The following is a 25718-nucleotide window of genomic DNA, read 5'->3' as shown; positions in this document are numbered from 1 at the left end:
ATTACCCCTATTTTAGCTTCACTACACTGGCTCCCAGTATGTTTTAGAATTTAATTTAAAATGTTATTGATCACTTTTAAAGCTCTTCATGGCCTCTCGCCTTGTTATATTTCTGAACTTTTAGTCCCATACGCACCAGCACGTACCTTGAGATCCTCGGGCAGAGGTCTGCTGTCTGTTCCAGAGTCTCGACTGAAAACTAAAGGGGACAGAGCGTTTGCTGTCAGGGCCCCGAGGCTCTGGAACAGCCTGCCCGAGGAAATCAGGTCGGCTGAGTCAGTGAACTCTTTTAAGTCCCTTCTTAAAAACTTATAGGAGAGCCTTTCCCGATCTTATTAGACTTTATTTTATCCCTTTTATTTTATTCTGTTTTACTTATTTTATATTTATCTTAAACGTGTATTTTAGTCTTTTCAATGTTTTCATGCTTTTATCTTGTATTGTTTTTGTATTATTGTCTTTACACTCTACAAATAAAGATTATTATTATTATATTATAATTGTTATCAATGGCCGGTATGTGTCAGGGTGTCCTGTGAAATCACAAACCCATTTAATCAGAATCAGAATCAGAATTAGGTTTATTGCCAGGTAAATTCTGACATATGAGGAATTTGCCTTAGTATAAACTGATGCTTACATACAGTACACATGAACATAAATAAAATAAAGAAATATAAATATGTAAAAAGTAAGGAGATCAAAAAATGTACAAGTATACAACCATTACAATAATACTATAATACAATGAAAGAAAGCAATGATCAGTATCCATGTGGCCACTGGGGGCGCTGTGGGCTGACGTCACTCTCCGAAATGCTCCGGAAACCGTCGACATGAACCGGAAAAAGTCTTAATTGGCCAACAGCATTGTAGCCCCGTGTTGAACTCATTCGCAGCAAGTCTTGTGTTTTAATTTACCCGTTTTAACTGTTTCGCACGAGTTCACCTATTTTATTGACAAGCCGACGGATAAGCGACCTTTTACCGGAGATGGGAGTCCCGGCGTTTTTCCGTTGGCTTAGCCGAAAATATGCGTCAATCATTGTGCATTGTGTGGAGGAGAAGGTAAGCGACTAGCATGTTAGCTAGCAGCGTTCGCTTAAACGTTAGCGGGAAGATTTTAACGCGTGATATCTTTCTGAACTCATCTCTTTCACCGACTACAGTCGGCGATGAATGTTCTCGGACGTAAAAGCCGCGGTTTGAGCCGTTTGTTTAGTGTTGCGAAGGTCTCTGTTGGTCGCACGTTAGCTGAAACAAATAACGGACAGTTTTGTTTCTTCCTCGTGAGATTGTAAACAAAACGGCGTGGCTGTTGAACTTAACTTCAAGTTGCCCGCTAAAGCGTCCCTGTTAAGACAAACGATGAAATGCACGTCTAGAGCCTTGAGTATGTGGCTGGGGAAAAACAAGATTTGACAGCTTTGCCCACTTCAGCTAACATCAGAAATATCTAGCACGTTTAAATGAAAACGTTATTAACTTAAATTAACTCTGACGGGTTTTACTCAAACTGCTTTAACGTCACGTGTCAGAGGTTTCACACCTCTGGAGCAACCAGGGGTTAAAGTTAAGTGTCTTGCTCAGACACATTAATAAACACCAAAATGCGCTACACAGTAAGCATGCTGAGACCCGGGTTCGAGTCCCACTGTTACACATCCACCAGTGTGTCCCTGACGTTAACGCACACGCGCCCTCTGCCAAACCACTTCCTTTACAGAGAAATTCCGGGGTGTCTTCAAACTAAGTGATGTGTTTTATCTTCACAGGGGAAGGAATGTAATGGAGTCCGTATTCCTGTCGATACGACCAAGCCAAACCCAAACGAGGTGGAATTTGACAATTTGTACTTGGACATGAATGGGATCATTCACCCATGTACACATCCAGAAGACAAGTAGGAACCCTCCTCTCTGTGCACATTTATGATTTACTATACTAAATAACTGCCATTTCTGTTTAGCTATTTATTTTAGTGGTCAAATGCATAACTTACTTTTTATTTTATTTTTTTAATTGGCAAACTGTCCATGGGAGGTCGTTAAACACTCACATGGTACCCTGTTTAATAAAATTAGCTCTTCCCACATTCCTTGACGTATTCTTGTGTTAGATTTGCTTCTCTGATGTGGAGATATGCTGCCTTTCTTTCTCTTATGTCAGCGCGAATTAAACGTTTTTGGGCTGTTTTGGTTTGACAAACAAGTCCATTATTTATTGGCAAACTATGCGTGGGAGCAAATTTAACTTCTCTGTCCATCGGCCAAATGGCTAGTGAGTTAATTTGGCAGATGATTAAACAGCCGTATGACTGCTGTTTAAATAAAACTTGCTCTTTAAGGGTCACCTTCATGTACTCTTGTGTCAGATTTGCTTCTCTGATGTAGAGACTTGCTGCTCATATCAGTGTGAATTAAATGTTTTTGAGCTGTTGATCAGACAAAGCATGCAAACTGAAGATGTCACCTTGAGCTCTGAGAATTCTGCCATTTAGTCGGCTGAATAATACCTTGACTAATCTAAGAAACAGTCAACAGATTTATTGATATTGAAAATGATCAGAAGTGGCAGCAGCCACACACACACACACACACACAAACACCCTGTGCATACTTCACATTCGGATCTCTGCTGTCTACAGACCTGCTCCCAAAAATGAAGATGAGATGATGGTCGCCATTTTCGAGTACATTGACCGCCTGTTCAATATTGTGCGACCCAGGAAAGTTCTCTACATGGCCATCGATGGAGTGGTAAGTGCCTTTCAGTAACTGAAGCCTGCAGCCGGGGCAAAGTTTGGACGAGGGCTCACGTCCACAGCGAAACCTGAACCACAAGCTATTTAAGCTTCTGCTAGAGAATTGAATGTTTACTAGATTTTGGCTCGATTTATATGATGATATCTTAGTTAATATAGACGAGAAATTAGCTTTGATGACCAACCTGAAATCAGCTGCCGTACTGCTGTAGAAATAACACCCTGTTTAACTTTTCTAGGCTCCACGAGCCAAAATGAACCAGCAGCGCTCTCGGCGGTTTCGTGCCTCCAAAGAAGGAGTGGAGTTGATGGAGGAGAAGAATCGCATCAGAGAGGAGGTCATGCAGAGAGGTGTGTGATGTATAGTGGGCGGTATTTTCTCTGAGCTCCAGGACAGATGATGTTTGGTCATTTGTGTGTTTTTTGATAGCTTTTATACTGAATTGTTCAGACAGATCCAGGTTTTACAAACACACCTGGTGTTTTAATTAGGAAGTTAGAATTTTGAAAACGCACCTCATTTTCTGTCTATTTGAATCTCTTTGTGCAGTAAAATTAACCGGTGAGCAGTTTTGTTTCATGTATCAGAAGTATCGTTTACACTTGACTGGGAGATTAAACACACTCTTTCCTCTTTATGCTCTTTACCCAGACCAGCAACATTAACAATTCACTGGCTAAAATAGATGAAATGGTTTACAGTTGAAGTAATGCTGGTCCCTGTCCCTGTTTGTGTCTTTATCAGCTTTTTAATGTTAACCCTGAGCTCATTGGTAACCTCCCTTGTTATGTTTTTTTCCTCAACAGGAGGTTATCTTCCACCTGAGGAGATTAAAGAGAGGTTTGACAGCAACTGCATCACTCCAGTAAGTGGGCTAAGTGTTACATTTAGTTTGTTTTACAAGGGAAATCAATGGTTTTGGCTTTGCTCATTTTTATTGTTAGGATTTAATACAGGAAAGCTTAGCTTCCTTTATCTTTGATGCTTTTTACCTATTACGAAAATGTTTATTGCTACTTTTTCTTTGTTGATTTTATTTTAAATTATTTAATTATTCATGATGTAAAGTTGGCACACTTGTAACATAGGGGCGCCTGTTCCTCACTGTGGTGTAAATAAAGGTTATATATATTTACTTGTAGCAGAAGAATTTCAGGATTTGATAACTTGTTGTGATTTGGCGCAATATAAATTGAAATTCTTGTGTCTCCAGGGAACAGAGTTTATGGACAACCTGGCACATTGTCTTCGATACTACGTCGCCGACAGATTCAGCAATGATCCCGGATGGAGGAATCTCACAGTGCGTCTAATGTTTCTTTGAAGCCAGCAATGTTACAAGCAATTACTTATTGTTTCTGACATTTTATAGACAAAACGGTTGATGGATAAATTGTTTCTGACATTTTATAGACAAAACGGTTGATGGATAAATTGTTTCTGACATTTTATAGACAAAACGGTTGATGGATAAATCAAAAACTAACACGACAAAATCACAATGTTAAAATGATTTCTCCGTTTTGACTTTGTTTTCATCCCTTGACAGTTGACACGCTGTGGTTGTATGGTAATATGGACAGCGTTCAAAGTGACTCACCTTGAGTTACCTTTTTTTTTAATCCAGGTCATCCTGTCTGATGCAAGTGTTCCAGGTGAAGGTGAACACAAGATCATGGACTACATCAGGAGACAGAGAGGTACAGCTGCTGCACACAGATAAACTTTAATAATTGATGCATGCCAGTTGCAATACAAAGGATTACATTAAAGCACATACACGTTAGCAAGTTACATCATAAACAAAAGTTAAAACAAACCCATAAGACCCAAATACCAGATTACATTAAAACAAATACAAAATAGATCCATACAAGCAAAATGTATCTCACAAACGCTAGTAAAGGAGGCACATATAAAACATATAAGACCAATCAGTATCACACATTTGCAGCTGGCAGATTTCAGTCAGACTTGACAGACTGAGACCAGAAAGTGTTGTTGAATATCATGTGGGTGAAACAATATGTGGACTGTGATCAACACAAGTCAAATCTGAACCTTCTGTACACACGAACACTGTCAGACATTATGTTGACTCAGATTTGTTTTTCACTTTACAGCTCAACCCAACCACGACCCCAACACACACCACTGCCTGTGTGGAGCTGATGGTAAGCCTTTAAATCCGCTGCCTGTAATGTAAAAGAAATAAAATAGAAGTTAAATAATTAAGAAGTGGGTGGTGATTCACAATGTGACACATCCACCACTGTGTCCCTGACCAAGACACTGAACCCTTAGTTGCTCCAGAGGCGTGCGACCTCCGACATGTATAGCAATTGTAAGTCGTTTGGATGAAAGCACCGGCTAAATAAATGTAAATGTTATCCGCCAGGAGTGACCTTGTTTCATTGTACCTGACTACTTTGTAAGATGTAAACAACTCTTCCATCACTGAAATAACACTTTTTTTATTATTATTTTCTTTCTGTGTGGTGATCAGCTGACCTGATCATGCTGGGCCTGGCCACCCACGAGCCAAACTTCACCATCATCAGAGAGGAGTTTAAACCCAACAAACCCCGCCCCTGCGCGCTCTGCGGACAGATGGGCCATGAAATCAAAGACTGTCAAGGGACGCCCAGAGAGAAACAGGGACAGGTGAGCTCTGCTTGTACAGAAAACTAGAGTTGAGCAGGTACATGTACATAGATTAAAATGTGTCGCTATATGATAAACCTTTATAAAAAACACTTGTTCTGTAAATAGTTCTTACTATTGTTCAGAAACATTGCTCTGAAGCTCAATAGTGAGGCTGTTCTGTAAATAGTTGTCTTATAAATACAGCAACTTCTGATTAACTTCAGGCTTAAATTTAACAATTTACAGATTGGCTGCAAATACTAGCCTCGAACATCAGACTATTGAAAACGTTTTGGGATTTATTTATTTATTTATTATTAGGCTCAACAGCTTTTGTCAATTTTCCAAAATATCAGCAAAAGTCAGCAAAAAGGAAATTTTAGTGGAAAAAGAAGTCCACTTCCTGCCATCTTGTGATGCAGATTTTAATGTCAACAGAACCTGACTGTATCTCTAGCGTGGAATTTTCTTCTTTTGATTTATGTAATGATGATATTTGTCATCATATATGCTTATTTGTTTTGCATTATAACAACTTTCTGTCTGTACCATTTGTGAGACCTGATCTCTCTGCTTACTATTTCTCTTTCAGCATGATGAGTTTGCAGACTCGATGCCAGTTTCTGAACAGGAATTCATATTCATCAGGCTCTGTGTGCTGCGAGAGGTATGACAGTTATGTTTTTAGGGGGGGTAATGAATCATGATGTTGCTTCATTCTGGGATTTTGACCTATGGTGGCGCTATAATGTTTGTTTAATGAATGTCATGACACTTCTCATCTGATTTTCATTCAGTAATAATGAATGGGGCTATTATTACTCTAGTTGGACATTTTTTAATGTCACAGTAGTTGATTGACTGTGTATTTGATTACATAAATATAATTCATATAAACACACTGGAATGCGTACAAGAGCAAACGTTGACCGTTGACCTTAAAGCACGAACCTGATGACCTGCGTTAATTCTGCTTTCTTTGCATGTTTATAGTACCTCGCGAGAGAGCTGACCATGGCCAGCCTGCCGTTTCCCTTCGACTTTGAGAGGAGCGTAGACGACTGGGTCTTCATGTGTTTCTTTGTTGGAAATGACTTCCTTCCTCACCTGCCATCCTTAGAAATCAGGTGAGCTTCAGGACACCCTTTTTTGTACTAGTCTGAATTTTAGATAAAGTGGTGTTGGTCCTTAAAATCTCAGCTCTCTGTTATCTAAATTCAAGCCCTTTTAAAAGTACTGAATTTATGTATCCAGTTAGGCAGTTTGTTGCACGTCCTGCCGTCTAAGTTGTTCCAGTGTTGATGCAGAAGCTGACTCAGAAGTTGGCGAGACTTCGGCTTTCTTTAAGCGTCACAAAACGGGGTTAATTGCATGACTGTTGTATTATATCGCTTTAGAAAGTGCAGGTGTTTTCTTTACTCTCTGTATAGAAGAAGCCTGATTACTCACTTTCACAGTGAACGTAATCCTGCCATCACTTCACTTTAACCTCCAACACGGAGGTATTGTTCTGTTTCACTACTCTTCTTTAGTGTTTTTTTTATTTGTGTAAGGATAAATTCAATCTTGATTGGTTACCTGCCAGAGTTGCTGATAGGGCTGCCAAATTTCCTGCTGCTGTCAAAGATAAATCAGTGATTGGTGTCAGCTCAGTGTCCCATCCCAATTCTCATTTAAATTTACACTGAAAGACTTGTCTTTAATTATTCACTGGTGTTGTTTCTTGCAGAGAGGGAGCGATCGACCGACTGGTCAACATCTACAAAGACGTTGTGCACAAAACCGGAGTGAGTATCATCACGGATTTGTATCGTTCAGTGTTTTCCAGTTATGTCTGGTACTGTGGCTGATAACAATGCCTGTGTTTGTCTGTAGGGCTACCTGACAGAGAATGGATATGTCAACCTGGAGCGAGTTGAGCTGATCATGCAGGCTGTGGGCGTGGCTGAGGACAACATCTTCAAGAAACGCAAAGAGGATGATGTAAGATTTCAGCAAGTTCACACAGTGATCATTAGAATTTAAAAGACACTCAGGGCTTTTATCGAGAGGAGTTAAAATGTGACTATTGGACACCCAAATACCAAACCTTTGTCTTCTTGTTTATTTATTCTCAGATAGTTCCTGATTTATGGGTTTTTTATTTCTTTAAGTCATAAGTTATTTTAAGGGGGTTTTCTTTTCAAGATAAGCTAAACGTGTTGTTCTTTTTGGTACTGAGACCCAGTTCTTAGAAACAAGAACTGCTGTTTGAATACACAGCTATCTACAGCTGGGCCAGATTATCGTATCTTTCTACTCCTGACTGTTGTCTTCACATTTTCTTTCTTTTTAGGAAGGCTTTAAGAGAAGAATGAAAGAGAAACGAAAGAGGATGAAGGTGAGTAAAACAGATGATGGATACTGTTTGCTGTTTGCTTTGTGTTTCTTACCTGATAAAACTGTGTGGACAACATTTGAGGAATTATTCAGTGAAAATTAGAGCTCATTCCAGCTTGTTCAAGTTTCAGCATTCAGCTGGTGTTTATTTTTGTTTAAACATATTTTCAGTGCATTACTTGTGTACCGCCATATTGTAAAGTTTCCTGATTTCCAAACACTCAAACTGATCCTGATGTTCAACAAAAGGGGAAAAAAATATAGAGAAAAAGCCCAGTAGTAAAGTTAAAGCCTAAGTTCTGTCGCACAGTATACGCTGATGCATGAAATAGCCATATAAAATATATAATTTTCACAGGGATGACAGTTAAGTTTTTCTCTCGGTGTTATGACAGGCAGAGAAACAGGGCCCCGCCTACCTGACTACAGGCCAGTTTGCCCCTCAGGCCCTGGGGAGAAGGGACCGACCCGAGGCCGTCCAGAATGCTCGGCACCAGGCCTACGACATGAGGATGCAGTCCAACAAGGTACGACAGGTTGTTCATGGAAGAGTTTCTGGGCAGCTCTGGAAATCTGGAAACTGACAGTTGCGGGAGTGCCGTCATGGTGTTGTTCTCAATTTATTCTCCAGGATGCTGCTCAGTCCCTGAAGGCCATGATGAGGAACGGTGGCAATGTAAGTTCTTGGTCAAATGGAAGGTGGACACGTGCACATAAAAACATACAGTTCTGTCGTGGTGGGCCAATAGCTGGCGTTTTGATATCATCGACCTCTGATACCTGCACTCACAAGGCCGATAGACAAAAAGAAATGTCTGTAGACACATGCAGGTGGTCTTGTCAGTGAGCTGCTGTGGAACGATATTGTGTTTTGGGAAGGTGGTAGAAAAGTTAGTTTGGACCCCTACATGTCCTCATTCACCATTGTCTTTTCTCCTAAATGACAGGAGGTCGAATCTAAAACATTACTGGCTAGTGTTGACCATACAGACAACAGAACCAAATGTTTCATTTATTAATAATAAGTCTGTCTAAACCAACACGTTACTGGCTGAGATAACATGTATATTAGATTGTACTCTATCGGCATTATATATCGGCCACCCTGCTGTCTAAATATCGGCATCGGCCATTGAAAAACCCGTATTGACACATTTTTATCGGCCTTGTGAGTGCAGGCATTGGCTGATGCTGATTATTTCAAAATGCCAGATATCGGCCCCGATTAATTGTATATATTTGTAAAAAAAACAAAACAGTGTAAATAGTTGAAAAATTCAGTGGTATCAGTGTGGAAGATCTGCCCGTCATACATGTGGTTAATTGGATCCTTGAATGTAATCCTCCTCCTCCTCAACGCCATTTGGCAAAGTGAACAGAATGTTGAGTCCGTCTTCATCGTCTGTGGCTTTAGCATATTTTCAGTAGTTTCACAGTCTTTCTTCACAATCTGCCTATAAGTCATCATCATACACTTCACACTATCACAATCTTTACTCTGTTTGTCGACATCTGAAGGACAGAGATCCGCTTTGGACTTTTAAGGTGCCACCTTACTGGTGCCTTTAAAAACATCTTGCAATTCTGCTAGATATATTTGATTTGAAAAATGTATTTCTTCATAAAGAAGAAAATTTTATTCTGTGTTAAATGTACCGTAACATGAATCTCAGTCTGTTTGAATGCGCACGCTATGTTGTGGTTTAGTTCAAGGTTGTGTTTCTATTTAACGTGTCTGGAAAGCTGTTATATTTCCTCTGCCTGTGTACAGCGTTAAATATATCGAGCAACAATAGCCGGCCGAACATTTGCACATGAATGAAATGAGCACAAAGGCCCCAGGGAAAAAAAGGAAGGCTAAGTAGCTGCGGTAGTGATGATTTTTTGTTCTCCAAACATAGAAAACACACACACACACATATACTGTACATACAGCAGCTGTACCAGACAGCAGAGCAGATAGCTTTCATTTTAACTCGACTCATTGTCAGTAAGACAAAACAAATGTTATATTGATGCTATAATGAACATGACATACTGTAATATTTTACCATTGATCTTTATTTTTATCTGGAGGACATAAATATGTGTATAAAATATGTATTTAATTCAATCCACAGTATTCAGTGATATATGACTTGTGGCCATATGTTTGTCGGGATCCTTGTTGTCCTGAAGAAAACGAGTGTACGAGAATTTCCATGTTCTACTTCTGATCTGCATGCGTTATTTATTTATTTAATTTTGTCCTGGGTTTTTGTTGCCCTGCCCAGTCGTCTGCAGGGCCCAGCGACAGCACAGACGGCAGGGGTGTGAAGAGGAAAGCTGAGGACAGCGACAGCGAGCCGGAGCCTGAAGACAACGTCAGGTAAATCTGCACCAGCTGGGTGGGCGGGGTCTTAGCGGAGGGCGGACACATCTTGTGTTTGTTTTTTTTTTTTTGTTTTAAAGTGAACACAAGCTGCTGTCAGGGGAAGTAGCGGTGGGAACTAACTTTTGTGTGTGTATTGCAGTAATTAGGAGGAGGAACACAGTGGGCATTTAAAAAAACAAACAAAAAAACAAATTTAAAGATCATTATTGAGCAGATTCATAGACGTCGTCTTTTTTAGTTCACAAATACTTTCTTGTCTACGTTACCCACAATGCATCTTGATTGCCAACAGTTTGGTCTGAGAATCAGGTGTGTTATGCTAGTAGCTGCTAATGTAGCCTGTAGCAGAGATGAGCAGCAGGCTACAGAGGTCTGCTGAGCTAACTTCTTTCCAACTCCACACTCTTCTTCAACCGATGCTGATTCAAGTGACATCACTTCATCATCAGGACATTTATCAGATGTTGTGCGGCTTCCACTGGATTTGCAAAAAGCTCTAGGCTACTTTTTTCTAACCCTAAAACGCCCCCAAACTCTTAAACTGTTGAAACTGTTTACATTAACGTAAAGGCCACAGCAGCACAAGATGAAATACACAGATATTAAATGCACTTCTTGTTCCGTCGTCTTAAGAGCTCTACAAAAATATTTAATATTAAAATTTCATTTTTTATTAACAAAGTCACCTAAATCTGTTTAATCAACCACACAGTACTGTGAGTTGAAGAGCAGTCTTTAGTCTTTACCTGCTCCAAAACCTCGTCTTTGCTGATCATCTCTGACCATAGACCAATCAAAACAACAGAATCGCTATATCAAACAGGCTGCTGATTGGCTGCCTGCTCTGTACACATTGGTACAAGGTTACATGAATACTCGCTCAACTGTCACCATATAGTGACTTATCTGCTTATAATCAAATGAAGCTCAAACTGTTTTACATGGTACATAAGAGCGCTAGTAGAGTAATTTATTTTGGAAAAGAAATTGCTTAAAATAGTTTTAATAATTTGGCAGGTGAAACTTTGTTACTGTGAGTACTTTTAAAAACAAACCCAACTCTGCTGATGTGAATGTAGTTAATAAATGTCGTTAAAATGAATCTTTACTGAGTGAAGTTCATGAGTGAAGTTAACAAACACAACCAGAGAGATGCACTCATTAATGCCACAGTGCTGCAGCACAAGCTGTTTAACACTCTGACACTTCCCCAACACACACACTCACCCGCCTGCTGAGCAGCTCCCACCTCCCTCTGCATGTGATTAATATGGAAAGCAGGAATATTCGAGTAAATTCCTCTGTGACGCACTCGTCAAAGCTGCTAAATCCATCGGGCTAAATTGGTATTCATGGAGGCTTTCCTCTCAGGAGTCGGCGCTCCCTGCGGGCCGCTCCGAGTATCCACGACACAGATGCTGGACGGCCTTTATTATGTGTGCAGAACGGCATCGCCGCCCCAAATCTACCAAGAAGTCAAAGCCATTAAACTATTCCAGAAGCAACGGGGAAGTTAATGCAGTTCTTTTTCAGCCTATAGACGAACAGCATCCACAAAACTAGTGATTTTAATAAGCAAATGTGTCGTCGAGGCACATTTACACTGCAGTCATCTGATTGTCTCATCCAGTAGTCACTTATCCTCTCGTTCAACATGGAATAGATTTACATTTCAAGGTCTCAAACACCACAAGTATGAAGAGAGTTGATCAATTTTATGACTTATTGTTGATCCAGGGACGATCATGGTGCAGTTTGGCAACAGTTTCGCTGGTTCAAAATAACAACAACGATTTAATATTCAATACTAATTCAACACTTTGTAAAGCCCAACAGAGGTGCTGTGATTCCAATGGAAGATTTAGATTCGTCATAGGGCATCGTTTTGTGGTCACTCACAAATTCAGCCAACTGTACGATGGTCATGACGTATGATCAGCAATCTGAGATCGAATGGCATGTCAGACATATTGATTGGCTGTTTTGCAGACATCCCTGCTTGCTGCTGTCACAAAGTTATAAACTTGAGTCAGCTTGGTTTTTAATACCGTGTCGTCCACGTGTGCTGCAGGCTGTGGGAGGAGGGCTGGAAGCAGAGATACTACAAGACCAAGTTTGACGTGGACGTGTCTGATGAGGATTTCAGGCGGAAGGTGGTTCGGTCATACGTGGAGGGTCTCTGCTGGGTACTGCGCTACTATTACCAGGTAACACTGAACTCGCACTCATTTAGGTGTATTTGTACAGTAGAATAATATCATAAGCTGAACAGCCATGACGGCGTTTGAACCTCAGATTTGTTTTGTCAGGTTCTGAAATGTTTTTTTTTTTTTTCACCGTCTACCTCTAAGGCTGGGCAATAAAACAGCGATGATAATTATCGCTTGTTCAATAATATCGTCAATAAATATTTGGTATAATTCACTTGAATCTCGAACAAATTAGCATTCTATTAAAATATTTATTTTTGAGGAAAAGGGACTGAAAAAAGATTAACTAATCATATTTGTTAAATTGTTTTGAAGGTTCTCCCTCAGATTCGTTAAGTGATCCACTGTTTGGCATCAAGTGTTTGTCCCATCGCCCAGCCAGTTAAATGTTTTTTTTTTGTCTTCAGAAATTTTATTTGAATTTTCAATGTTTAGTATACATAAAAACAAAAGAACATTACATAGATGTTTACATAACATGACAAGCGCTCCAACTTACTTAATAATCACTAACTAGCAGGTATTTCAAAGGTGCCGACAGACAACAAGAGCACAAAACACTTGAGAACTTGAAGTTCGCAGTGTTTAATACAGTGAGTGCTCAATACGAAACCCACAGTTCAACCACCAATCAATGAGTCCTCATCTCAGTTCAAATCTGCACAAGAGTCCATACCTCAACAAAACGCTGTCTGGATCCCAGCAGGCAAACAACAAAAAAATACTCGCTTTACAAAAGTTGTCCAACGAAAAATGAAACCAAGTGGATAAGCTTTGCACCGTAACCTGCCACTGGCGAGTTTGGTTTGAAGCGCCGCCATAGGTTTTCCCTGAGCTGGCTCGTGGATCGCCACAATACGCTAACTTTACTACGTGTCTTTCTATTGTGCATTTTCCCTTTCCGCCAAAGTGGCTGATAGCCTGACAATTTTACCCACCGCTGCCAAACAGTAACGCCAGCTCTAATAATAATAATAATAATAGAGACCTTCAAGTATTTGAGGTGATAAAGTTTTCCAGCAGAAAGAGCTTAAACCACCAGATTACAAACAGCAGATAAGAACAAACTGATCTAAAAAACGTCACTAAAATGTATCCAGCTGCAGTAAAAGTTTCTACTGGCTACTGTACCGTTCCTATCATGAAAATGAATAACGTGATCGATCCGCTGCAAAATAAATCTGGATTCAGAGATCCAAAGTCATTCTGGAGGCTTGTTAAGATGTTTTATAGCTGATCATTTCAGATCCAACAGGCGACCAGTGGTTTTAAACAGAGCGACAGGTTTTTTTTTTTTTTTTTTTTTAATTTCAAGAACTCCTTACAATCGAGTGTCTCAGCCAAATAAACCTCCACACAGTCTCTTACCTCCACTTATTGTTTGCAGTGTGATTAAACACTAAATCATTTTTATTGTTGTAAAATATTGATCTTTATCTTGAAATGAAATAATCAGCAGTCGGCCCTCTCCAGAAGAGCCGGTGGCTTGTCTTGGCTGAGCCGGGGGGATTTGTCCGGGCTGATTGTGAGCGGCGTATATGCACGCTCTGTGTTGACTCCACATGCTCGCCAATCCAAAGCCCGTCTCAGGGGGCCGTTCTGGATGAATTCATTAGCGGGCCCTCGGCGGCCGGGGACGTGTCTGCTCTCCGCTGCCACACATTCACGGTTCTGTGCCCGCCGCAGCAGAGTTATGATCACGCACACCTCGCCTAATGATCAGGGAAGGAAGAGCTGGGTTTATCCAAAGCACAGGATTCACACACTTTGTTCTGTATCTGAGTTTTTAGGTGTGTAACCCTGGCGAAGGAGCCATTTTCCACAGTGACTACAGTCTATTTGCTCACCCATAAATCTGTGACATATCTTCAGTCACACGTATAGCGGATATAGACACTCATTTCACAATATGAAGAATGTTCTTACTAAACAGATTTGAGTAACTAATCGATTTCCTGATTAATTGTTCTTGAAATCCCAAGATCAGTCTTTGTTTCTGTGAATGTGCAAGTTCCTTGTTATAAACAGTACAGTTTTATTTTCCTTTAGTCCACAACTTTATAACGGTGAACTGTGTTGACCTCATAGGTCCACCTAATTAAAACTTCCGCCGTCTAACACAACAGACCTGGAATAAATTCTACCTTCATGAAGGTTATAAAGTTCGGCCTTTGTTGTGGAGAGCTGTTGATGGAGGCTGGTTTCCCTGCTGGTGAATTGTACTGCATTATACTGAGAGGTACTTGTACTATTTAGTCTACCCTCTTTGTTTTTAATGGGGTGGACAAAATATTTGAAACACCTCCCTGTAGAATTTATTTCACGGCTGTTGTATCAGATGGTTTTAGCTAAATGCACCTAATAAACTGGTCATATTCAAAAGAGGGAACTTGTGGAATAAAAATAAATGTTGGCTCCCGGCACACGGCTTGAGAAACACTTTTTAAAATGGAATATTTGGGATGTAAATATTGGTATTGGATTTCCTTGAAAGAATTCAGAGTCGAAACTAACCGAATAAGGACTTCCTGGATTGAAATTGAAAAAAATCTCGATCCGTGCCAATCCTAACAAGTCTCAAATCTACTTTAATCAATCCAGAGACTACTGAATAATAATGATTTACAATTAATGCATCTTTTTTTAATTTTGAGTTTGTTGTATTTGTGATATTTGCTTTATTTTAAACAGTTATGACCTTTTTAAAAGTTTCATACCGTTTGCAGAACGATTAATTTTCAGTCCATCCACTAATTAATTAACTAATTAATCAGTTGATTGTGTTTTTTTCAGCATTGAAAAAAACATTTGCCGTTTAGTTGTTTATCTAGTTTCTCACACGAGGAAAAATCCTTTTATTTTTTTTTTATTGTCATAATTCACATTCACAATTTAATCAATTTGGCGTTTGGATGTATGTTTGGCCGTCATCATCTCGTTTTAAAGCCCAAACGATTCATCAGAAAAATAATTCAGATTTATTAATTTCATCGTTGGTTGGTTTCACTTCTAAAATGGGCAACAGAAGTTTTTTTAAATTGACGTGACTGTCCAGAGACGATCGTACTCGTTTTACTCACTTTGATAATATGTTGGAGGTTTTTTAACTTAAGTTCTTATGAAACAGTAAATGTGTTTTCTTTTAACGTCGTGGTTTGTGGTCTTCGACCCCGCCGGCCCACAGTCACAAATGAATTTCTCCTCGACACAGAACATTTCGTCATATTAACATAAATGATTTGTGTGATTATTTGAATGTGGAGATTGGAGCCTCTTCTGCCTTTTATTATGGTAAAGTCCCATATTATCATTTGAATGGCCATTTTTTAATAATAGAGTGGTGGGCTTTAAAACGAGATTGCCTGAGATGTGAGGATTGGTGGATTTGTCAGAGGTGGATTGTGGGTGATTTTGAGTGAAGGTTGTTCTTTGGTGTTAGACGTGTTTGTTCAGGAAGGATAAGTGGTCCAATCGCTGGACCTGGACCATTAGATTTTTTTTTTTTTCTGCTGCTCTTCTACTTTGCTTCTCCTGCATGAACCTTTTCAATACACAAGAGTTGAGGAAGAGAATTATTTTTGAGACGCAAGAGCCTCTCAGCAGGTGGTTGGGAGTATTTTGTCCCCAGGTGCTCTAAAGCCTCAAAGTCCTGTCTGGCTTTCCAAGGACTGGATCGTTTTTTGATTCATTGTAGTTCAAGCAACAAGAATCAGCTCCCACACAACATCAACATCAAAGTTTGAAAGTTAATTTGGAGTTGGAGCCACTGAGCAGACGGTTCAGACTATTTCACACATAGTTTAAAACACACTGATCAGGATTCAGGCGTGTGAAGGTTTTTAAATGTCAGCTCGGCCATGTTGGTCTGAGCAGACTGGATTTGAAGCTTTGCGCTGCAGTGGAACTTTTTGTAAGAAAAGGGCAAAGAAAAGCTTTTCTTTCCATTTCCTAGTCGTCTCTTAAGCCTTTTTTTCCCCTTCTCATTTGGTCTTGTTCTGTAGCACAAAGGAAAGAGCAACAATTCAAACCAGCACAGCGTCTGCAGATACCATTAAATCGTACAGAAACTGAATCGACAATAATTTTAATTATTTATTAATCATCACTTCAAGACTTTAATCAAACAAAAATGCCAAATGTTCTCTAGTTCCTGCTTCTGAAACGAGGGCTTTACTGCTTTGGTTTTTATATCATATTATACATCTTAAGCTTTTGGAAATATATTTGAAAGTGCCTTTTTGGACTCTGGTGATTTCTATTGGATGTTTATGTTACAGAGGATAATTGTGAGTTGCAAAGTTAAAAGGTAAACGCACAGGTTCTAACACAAGCAGCACATGGGCTGTACATGGCAGACCTGGGATTTCCTCTGACTTTTAAAGTCAATGATTAAATCGCTGATGCTGATATTTAGAGAGCAGGTCGGCTGATGTGTAATGCAGATATCAAAACAAAGAAAAGTCATGTACAATCTAATATACATATTATCTCAGCCCGTAAGGTTTTGTTCTAGATGAAAGTTGTATTAATAAATAGCCAGTAATGGAGAAACGTGTTAACATTTAGAAAAGACGATGGTGTCTGAGGACATTTAGGGCGCAAAACTAACTTTTTCACCACCTTCCCCAAACTCACAAGGGGGAGCGCTAGCATTGTTCTATATCAGCTGACTGACATGGCTGCCTGCAGACGTGTCCGCAGGCATCCTTTTTTGTGTATTGACCTCCAGGGTGCAGGTATCGCATGAAGCTGATTATGTGAAATTGCCAGATACTGGCCCGATTTATCTATGTGTTACTAGTGATTGTTTCCGTGTTGATTTTCAGGGCTGTGCCTCCTGGAAGTGGTACTTCCCATTCCACTACGCGCCGTTCGCCTCCGACTTCAAAGACATCAAAGGGATGTTCACTGACTTTGAGAAAGGGACCAAACCGGTAAGAATGGATTATGAACTTTTTTTTTCTCTTATTTGCTTTTTCTCATCTTCTTTTGTTGTCTCTGTTCTTTTTGTGTTTTTTGTTATCAAAGCGTGTTGAAAATGTTGCCCCTAATAATAAAATGCCAATAAACTCTCCGCGCCATAAGGTCGTTATGTGTATTGCCATCTGCGCCAGATGGAGGCGTTCTTACAGAAACCCTCTAAAACACCAACGGTTTTAAAAAGAGAAACAGCTGAAGTGTGGGGAACACTGCATTGCATTTACTTTGATACTGACCATTCAGGATTGAGTCTTTGAAAACAATCATTACTGCTGGTACATGTCTTTTTTTTTTTTTTTTTTTTGTATCATAAATAAGACAAAGTATTTAAAATTAGAATGAAACATAAAACAGAACAAAATGACAAGTAGTAAGAAGTCATAACTAGCACCTCGCATTAATACATGTTTATATTATGTCCTGGATCGCAGTAGTTTCATGTCAGGACTGTCGCGGTGAAGTAATTTCCCCCGCGGTAACATGTTTGGGATCAACGGCATTTTTCATCAACAAAGTAATTTGGTGCCATATAGCAGAGTAAAGGCTCGTGCAGACCAGACTCCTCCAGATATTTGGCATGCTAGATATCTGTCTGGTGTCTGCCATGCGTCAGCGATGCGTCGGGGAGCCGTTTTGTTGCGTCCTTGAGTAGTTCACACGTAACAGCCAATCGGCTTAAGAGTGTCTGTGAATCAGGATCACAACGTTAGTCCAGCATCGCACAGCCTGCTAGCCACATTAGCTGCGCAATATGCTAACGCCAAGTTAGCTAACCTTTAAAATACACCGTAACACAAAACAAGGCAACACTTAACAGCTTCCAAGTCTGAAGTCAGGTCACGTACAGCCCATGGCGTCCTGTCCATTAACTGTTACAGAGCTCGTTACGGTTGTGGAACCTTAGAAGCAATAATTTATTAACTTAACTCTTCCTGAAGTGTAAAGTATGAACATTGCGGTTGTTGTGGTGCTTCCCATCCTCTGCGGTAGGCCTGACCAGTAGCGCGGGAACTCAGTTTTGCATTATCAGTTATCATGACAGTGGAGTTGTATTAAAACTGCTAGGGAAGTATGTAAAATGACGTGTGTGTGTGTGTGTGTGTGTGTGTGTGTGCGCAGTTCAAGCCTCTGGAGCAGCTGATGGGAGTGTTTCCTGCTGCCAGCGGCAACTTCCTGCCCCCAACATGGCGGAACCTCATGAGCAGTCCTGTAAGTGTTGAGTCAACATTAATGTGCAGAGAGATCAGGAGATTATGACACTTCAGTTACAGAAATTATTACATGTTAACATTATTTAAAATTAAAAATCAGATCTGCAGCGATTTAAATATCCTCTCTAGAATGAAACTCGATGGTCTTCAGTTGGCCTAAAATGAGCTGCCTCTGTCTTATTTGAAACGCTTCTTTTGTCACAGGATTCTTCCATCATCGACTTCTACCCCGACGACTTTGCCATCGATCTCAACGGCAAGAAATACGCCTGGCAGGGTGAGTCACTTTCCCATCAATAACCCAGCATTTATTTGCAATTACGTTCAGTGTTTCCCACCGGATTTTAAGAGACTATGGTGGGCTGGCGCTTCGGACCCTCTCGGAAGAAAAGAACATTTTGTACATTTCAAAGTTAAATGCATTAATTTGGTGCAAAATTAAGAGTATCTATGAAGAATACAGACCGGAATACGTGTGCACTCCAAATTTAGGCGCAGCTAGCTTAATCGCCTTGTCACAAACGAGTGACAGAAACAGACAGTTAATGTAACCGTAGTTTCCTCAAAAGAATAGTGGTTGTCTCGAGTCGGACGCCAAAGTGTGTGAGCGTGCGAGCTTACAGCAGCGTGGAGCTGCGGCGCAAAACACAACGTTGGAGGTCTGAAATGTTGTTGTTGTATATGACATGTGTAAAAATCAGTACTGATCAGTATCTAGCTTCTTCGTGCCTTTACATACATCAGTGGGTGGCACATAGCTACACCACTATGAGTTAAATTCCTGTTTATGTCCTTTTTATTTTTTTGGAAGGTGTGGCTTTGTTGCCTTTTGTGGACGAACGTCGGCTGTGGGCGGCTCTGGCTGACGTCTACCCCGACCTCACATCTGAGGAAGGTGAGCAAAAGCCCCACAGTGAATATCTCCGAATTTCTTTACTTTTAATGAACTTTACTTTGTTTAACAACAGGTGTTTATGTGCCGAGATGATTTCTGTTCGACAAACACATAGCTTCTATATTTATGATTATTATGACACTTATTGAAAAGTCTCGACATAAAGTGTGACGTATAAAAGTGTTCAGTAAGATTGGATTGATTTGGCAATATATAAATTTTAATAGCAGAGAAGTTTTCAACTAAAGTTAGGTACAATGTACTAATGTGCTGTGACCACACTCAACATTAAATTCACTGCAATCTACCTCATTTATTTAACATAAGACAGTGCTATTTGTTTTTGGATATCATGCAGTTTACCGTTATCTTCTTCTTCTTTCTTCCTTCTGTCCTTCTGACTTTTCTAGTCTGTTGTTTTGTTGTGTGGCTGCTTTTGTTTCTGACTCTTCCCATTCATCAACCCTCTCATCCCACCAAAGTCAGAGCTCCAGTCTCTCCAGTAAACTGTGTTTTTGTGGTTGCAGTGAAAAGAAACAGCTTGGGAAGCGACGTGTTGTTTATCGGGAAGTCTCACCCGCTCTTTGACTTCGTCCATGAACTCTACCGTACAGAAGCTCAGGAGGTAACCAACCCAAAACTCCACACACAGGTCAATTAGGTCACATTAGGGACAGCCAGACTTCCACTGAAACTGATGGCTAAATAAAAAAGGCTGTGTTCTGTCTGTCTTTGGAAACATTTTTTTATTTCACAGTACATTTGACAATATAGCAATTGTTTTCATTGTTTAATATTTATGTTTTAGTACCTTGAATGTGGTGAAATCCATCATGCAGCTGACACCTTCGCCTCCACAAACAGTCAGCGTCTTTGTCAGCTGACACGTGTCTGTAATAATAGTCTTCTTCTGTGGATCAAACTTTGATATCAAGTGAAAGATCTGCATTACTTGCTGCATCATTCTGCTGCAGATGTGTTTGTGTAGCTGCGCAGGTGTCGTCTCAGTCGGATTCTTTCTTGTTGATTATGCATTTGTAAACCAAAACAAATTGTTGCTCAGACTCTGTTTTTTGTTTTACTCGCTGGGTGAAAATTTCTTAATGAGCATGTCTGAGAAGTGAAGCAAACATTCAGCAGCGACATTAACCAGATTAGGCTCAAACTAGCTGAGATAGATACATTATTATAGGCATTTAAAGACCCATTCAGGTCACTGTGCAGGATCTTAAACAATAGCGTATTATCAAGTGCCTTCTTATTGAAAAGAAGATAAAAATCTGCAGCTCTGTTTCACCAACTACTCAGATGTTAATTGTATCCCAAAGAACAAACAGCACTGTTGGTCTGATATGATTGGTATGTATTAGAGTCTTTCTAGTAGTACAGCTAAACATTTAAACTTTGTCATGATTGTGAGTAGCTCATATGTCATTAAAATGAATTAGGTTTACACTCAGAGGAGCAGGAACTACGCAAAACTCTTACGCAAACGTCCACACAGCCTGCGTAGCAAAAGCAACATGTTCGGTCCTCCGTCTGTGTTTATACAGGATGTGTTCAGGCACAGTACTGAGAGTAGTTAATCCACATTTTGACAGTGCTCAGAGCCAAATGCATAATTACCAAAATGCGATCCCTGAATTTCATGGCGTGATGCACATTATTTCAATTGGCTGCTACGTTGACATGCCAAATGAAATCACCATTTAATACATGATTGAAACTCCACCTTTCTGTCCTTCAGGGCACTGAGATCCCTGCAGAGCTGTGCCATGGAATCCAAGGTACATTAAATCTTGATGACGACCCTATTCTACCAGATAAGTAAGGAACACCTGCTTTATTCTCACATTTTGTCCCATGTTTTTTTTTTTTTTTCTTTTAACAAACACTCTAACCTGCTAAAGAAAAGCCGGCCCAGTGTGACGACGCTGACCTGCTTTATTTATTTATTCTTTTTCTGACATTTACCCTTCAGGACAGTGACGTCCCCCATCCCAATGCTGCGTGACATTGCACAGAACAATGCGATCGGGTAAGTGCTGTCTGTCATCGGCATTAAGTGTTGCGAAAACAAAAGGGAATAAACACTAACAGTAGAACATTTTGTCATACTTGTAGTACTTTTGTTCCTGGTTGAGATATCTGCCATTTGAATGCACTTCATAAACACTCATGATAAATTTATCTAAATTTAAAAAGGATGGCGAGTTCATGTTGCTGAAGCAGCTTGACAGGCTGGAAACAGTATATTAAAGGGGTAACTGTATTATTCAACCTGGAACTTATTTTCCCGTGTTTTTCTTATTATGTGACTAACTGGGACAACATTTTTTGGTTCAAAATTGAGCGAGCAAGCTGCAGTCAGCAGCAAAGAAACAGCCCTTATGAACTTTTGTAAACATCCAAATTAGTTTACAATTTTTTAAACAAACTTCCAAATTACACATGATAAATAAATTACATAAAAGAAAAAAGAAATAAAATACTGCTGCAAACTACTAACCATATAGCTATTAAAATATAATAAAAAAATTTAATAATAAAATGGATTACGGTGCAGCATTCTTCTTATTCTTTTATTCCGTCTATGATACCATTAGTGAGTTTGACGTGTTGCTAGAAACATACCCGATCACTACTGAGAAATGTCAGTCCGCTGCTTTCGTTTTATCAACTTGTCCGTTGTATTTCACTGGAAACCGAAGTGTTCCCAGAAGACCTTAACAATAACGGAGGGTCCTAAAGCTTTGGCTTCTCTGCCACTTAATATGTCCGTGTGGAAACTCTGAATTTACGTATGTTCCACACACAAAACAAGCCTAATAGATGAATTTAAAGACTGCGTTCGGTGCACATGTGCACCGTCGTGAAAGTCCTGGTACGAATACATGTACAGTTACCCTTAAATTTATAAATTCATCATTATTTTTCAGTTAGTAGTGAAATGGTATAACGTCTAAAAAATGACTAATATCATTATCAAACATGTTAGCATTACATTTCCCCTTAATAAAGTAATTGATTCATTCTTTCAGTACTGTTTAAAGTGGACTGTTTTGCTGAGACGTTCATTGTTGGTTCTGGTCTGTGTCCATTACTTAGCTGTTGTATTGAATTGTATTATATGTTCAGGTGTTCCTGTTATTATGTCCACCCCACTTTGGAGAACAAGCTTAATCAAAAGCTTAGCTTTCACACAAAGTTGGAAATGAACACAACAAACCTTTTTATATGCAGTTCAGAATCACAGTGCAGGACGTATAATTGACTGTTAACAATACATAGTGTTCTGTGTACATGTACACAAACGTATACTTAATGTAAAGAAACTGTCTCCCCTGTCTTTATGTCCGTCGCTGTGATTCACCGTGATGCATCCTGGCATTTGTATCACAGATCATTTTTTGACACGTGTGTATGTGTGTGTGTTTGTGTGCACCCACCTGTTATTAGTGATATAAGTGAGGGTTCTCTGAGGGTGAAAAAAACATTCAGGAACATGTCGAAAATGACAGGGTGAAGTGGACGAGGCGGGCAGAGAAGAAAATGACAACACTTATCACAGAATAATCCTCGACATCAAACACCACAAACTCGGCATCTCTGTGATGAAGGGGAAATTTTTCCTTTTTAAAAAAAAAAAAGTGAGCTAATGGAAATCTTCTTTTTCCTCAAATGAAAATTTTGTTTTTGTTGTTTGTTTTTTTTTTTCCAGAGTGAAGTTCAAGGATCCCCAGTATGCAGATGACTTTGTGTTCAAGGCGGTCCTCCTTTCTGGAGCCAAGTGAGGGATTTTCTTTGTTAAACTTTATTTATGTCAGATATGCTTTGGCAGACGTTTAAGCCTTTTTCCTTTTTGTCACGTAAAAAGATGAAAACCAACAACGTGTCATTTCATCTGCCAATACTTTCTGACTTCCTGTCTATGGCTCTCAGCTCCGAGCACATTGGTTCCTATTGAAGACCTAAATCTTTAAAAAATATTTTATAATATAATCTTATTAAAGAAGCTTAGTAATTTCCTAAAACAGCTGCTCACTGTTAACAAACAGGAGGCATTTGTTGGGGACTATTTTCAGCGGCGGATGAATCCACATGTGGTGCTCTAGTGAGTATTTGGGGCAGCAGGACGGTGTCTGTGGGACTGAGTCAGAATAAACTACAGTGTGTGTTCATGGTGATGGAGGAACGTGTGACCCAGCGCAGCAGTGAGGCTCACTTTCTCAGTCAAACTAATAAAGGCCTTAGGACAAATCTTTTTTTTTTTTTTTTTTTTTTTATGTAGTTGATGTGATTCTGCTGTATTGGCTCAGTTGTTGAGTGTCTGTGGGATCATATAGCATAATCATGATTCCATAGGCATCCAGGAGTTGAGTGAAGCTAAGCAAATGAACCCAGAGCGTGTGAGCGGGCGCCTTTTTCCAAGCTTTGTCTGAGTGGAGGCCCACAGCCTCGGACTTTGAGTCTGGTCTAAATAACCAAAAATTAATGTCTGTTATTTTGTTTGATGTTTTCTTAAAATACACAACGTCTTCTATTTAAAATAACAGGGGGAAAAAAGACACCAACTTTTCATAGCGATCAGAATTTGTTTTTCAGATATGGAATTTTGCTTTTATTCTCTATTATTGGTTAATTGAGAAACATCAGACAAACACGAGAGTCTGCAGGGTTTCAGTAGAGACGACATCACCTTTCAGTCTGTGATTTATGTTGGGGGTTTCTTTTTTTTTTGCAGGATGCCCAATAAGGTCCTGAAGCCAGGGGACTGGGAGAGGGGGAACAGGGAGCCATGGAGACCCCAGCTGGGCTTCAACCCAAACAGACAGCAGGCTCACCTGGGCCAGTCCGGCTTCCGGGCTCTGGGGTAAGTTACCATTTACTGCAAACGGTCCATCTGTCTTGTCTACAAGGCCTGATGAAGATCTTCCTGATTTTTACTCTCTCTCGGACAGATGAATGAGAAATTTGGGAGAAAAGAAACACAATAGATTTGCGCTCAGTAAATTTCCATATTGTTCAAATGCAGACAGACAGGTAGATAGTCTGTTAATTCATTTTATGCAGCTTAAACAAACACACACCTGCTTCTAAAACAGCTTGCCTGGCATGATGATATAATTTTATAGTAAGGAGTGATTAACAATGACTGCTGATTCTGCAGTGACTCAGTATTCAGATTTGGGGGAAGCGTACAGTATTTTAAAATGGAAAATGTGTTTAAATGTTTGTATCGCTCCCCATTAACCAGCCGTCCTTGATTGTGATCTAAGCTCCTTCCTCCACACATTGATATTATCATTAAGGAAATGTGAATAATTGAACATCTGGCTCGGTCCTACTATGGCGTGTTTGGGAATTAATTATGCACGGATTTGAAGAAACAGAATGTATTCCAATTTTTTTTCCCTTTTTCCTACTAAACTAAGTCGTTAATTCTGTAATTCATGCAGTTAATGTGCCTTGATGGGGCCAAACAGGCAGGTGCTCAGAGGATGGAGAGCAAGAAAACCTGGAGAAAAGGATCTTTTTGTTGTTGTTGCTTTGATTTGAGATTGATTCAACGTGGACTGTTCTGTGTCAGTTCAGTCTGAGCCATGAAACATGTTGTACGCCTCCGATATGATGGAGGTTCTTCTAAATAGCATGTGGAGCTGGGAATCAAACTCCCAACCTTGTGATCAGGGGACAACCAACTCTGCCTGCTGAGCCACAACCTTTTTAATGTCGAGTTGTCAACACGTTTAGGACTTTTTTTCACCAACATCAATAACTCTGCAACCATTTGTGGAGTAGTTTAAGTGCTGGAAGAAAGGTTTCAACAAGGTGTAAGATCTGCACCACCTTCTTCTTCTCCAGATTTTTCTCAGGAGTTTTTTGTGAGATAGTAATTCTTCTCCAGCTACCCTGAGGTTTATGTCTACGTGTCTGGTGCACAGCAGGCGGACGTTGGGCCCCTTGGCATTAAAAAAAGGCTTTTAGTTTGTGGATCGTCACCTTGAAAGGGAACCAGACTCTGACTTTGCAAGGCGTTGCTGTGGACAACCAAACACGTGCAGGCGCACTTTCCTAAAAGTAACTTTTACTATCGGCCAAAACAGCGGCTGTATATTTGACCGTCACAACCTGATTGAAATGACTCGTTTCACTATCAGAATGTGATCCACTTCACTTGGTCGGTAACATTTGAAAAGGCTATACCAGCCGCACGTATACAATTTTTACCCCCATTCCCGTTAGCGGAGGGCTAAA

General features: G+C 39.9%; 1 protein-coding gene across 4 annotated transcripts in view; it reads left to right on the top strand.

Moving 5' to 3' along the window:
- The first annotated feature begins 819 nt into the window (after positions 1-819).
- xrn2 (5'-3' exoribonuclease 2) overlaps positions 820-25718 on the top strand; it is a 37572-nt gene continuing 12673 nt past the window's right edge. For 3 of the 4 annotated variants that reach the window (XM_046061564.1, XM_046061563.1, XM_046061562.1), the window contains exons 1-27: positions 820-1068; positions 1776-1903; positions 2648-2759; positions 3004-3115; positions 3572-3630; positions 3979-4068; positions 4393-4465; positions 4889-4939; positions 5272-5429; positions 6004-6078; positions 6405-6538; positions 7141-7198; positions 7287-7394; positions 7747-7791; positions 8186-8317; positions 8422-8466; positions 10064-10158; positions 12236-12371; positions 17201-17308; positions 18474-18563; positions 18770-18842; positions 19377-19460; positions 19988-20085; positions 21208-21287; positions 21442-21498; positions 23182-23250; positions 24205-24333. In XM_046061564.1, coding sequence (XP_045917520.1) covers positions 994-1068; positions 1776-1903; positions 2648-2759; positions 3004-3115; positions 3572-3630; positions 3979-4068; positions 4393-4465; positions 4889-4939; positions 5272-5429; positions 6004-6078; positions 6405-6538; positions 7141-7198; positions 7287-7394; positions 7747-7791; positions 8186-8317; positions 8422-8466; positions 10064-10158; positions 12236-12371; positions 17201-17308; positions 18474-18563; positions 18770-18842; positions 19377-19460; positions 19988-20085; positions 21208-21287; positions 21442-21498; positions 23182-23250; positions 24205-24333 — 2474 coding nt within the window. In that variant the 5' untranslated portion in view covers positions 820-993. The remainder of the gene's footprint in view (positions 1069-1775; positions 1904-2647; positions 2760-3003; positions 3116-3571; positions 3631-3978; positions 4069-4392; positions 4466-4888; positions 4940-5271; positions 5430-6003; positions 6079-6404; positions 6539-7140; positions 7199-7286; positions 7395-7746; positions 7792-8185; positions 8318-8421; positions 8467-10063; positions 10159-12235; positions 12372-17200; positions 17309-18473; positions 18564-18769; positions 18843-19376; positions 19461-19987; positions 20086-21207; positions 21288-21441; positions 21499-23181; positions 23251-24204; positions 24334-25718) is intronic. The other variant, XM_046061565.1, reaches the window with a different exon arrangement.

The sequence above is a fragment of the Micropterus dolomieu genome, linkage group LG10, assembly GCF_021292245.1.
Source record: "Micropterus dolomieu isolate WLL.071019.BEF.003 ecotype Adirondacks linkage group LG10, ASM2129224v1, whole genome shotgun sequence".
Classification (NCBI taxonomy): domain Eukaryota; kingdom Metazoa; phylum Chordata; class Actinopteri; order Centrarchiformes; family Centrarchidae; genus Micropterus; species Micropterus dolomieu.
This window is presented reverse-complemented; position numbering and strand designations above follow the sequence as displayed.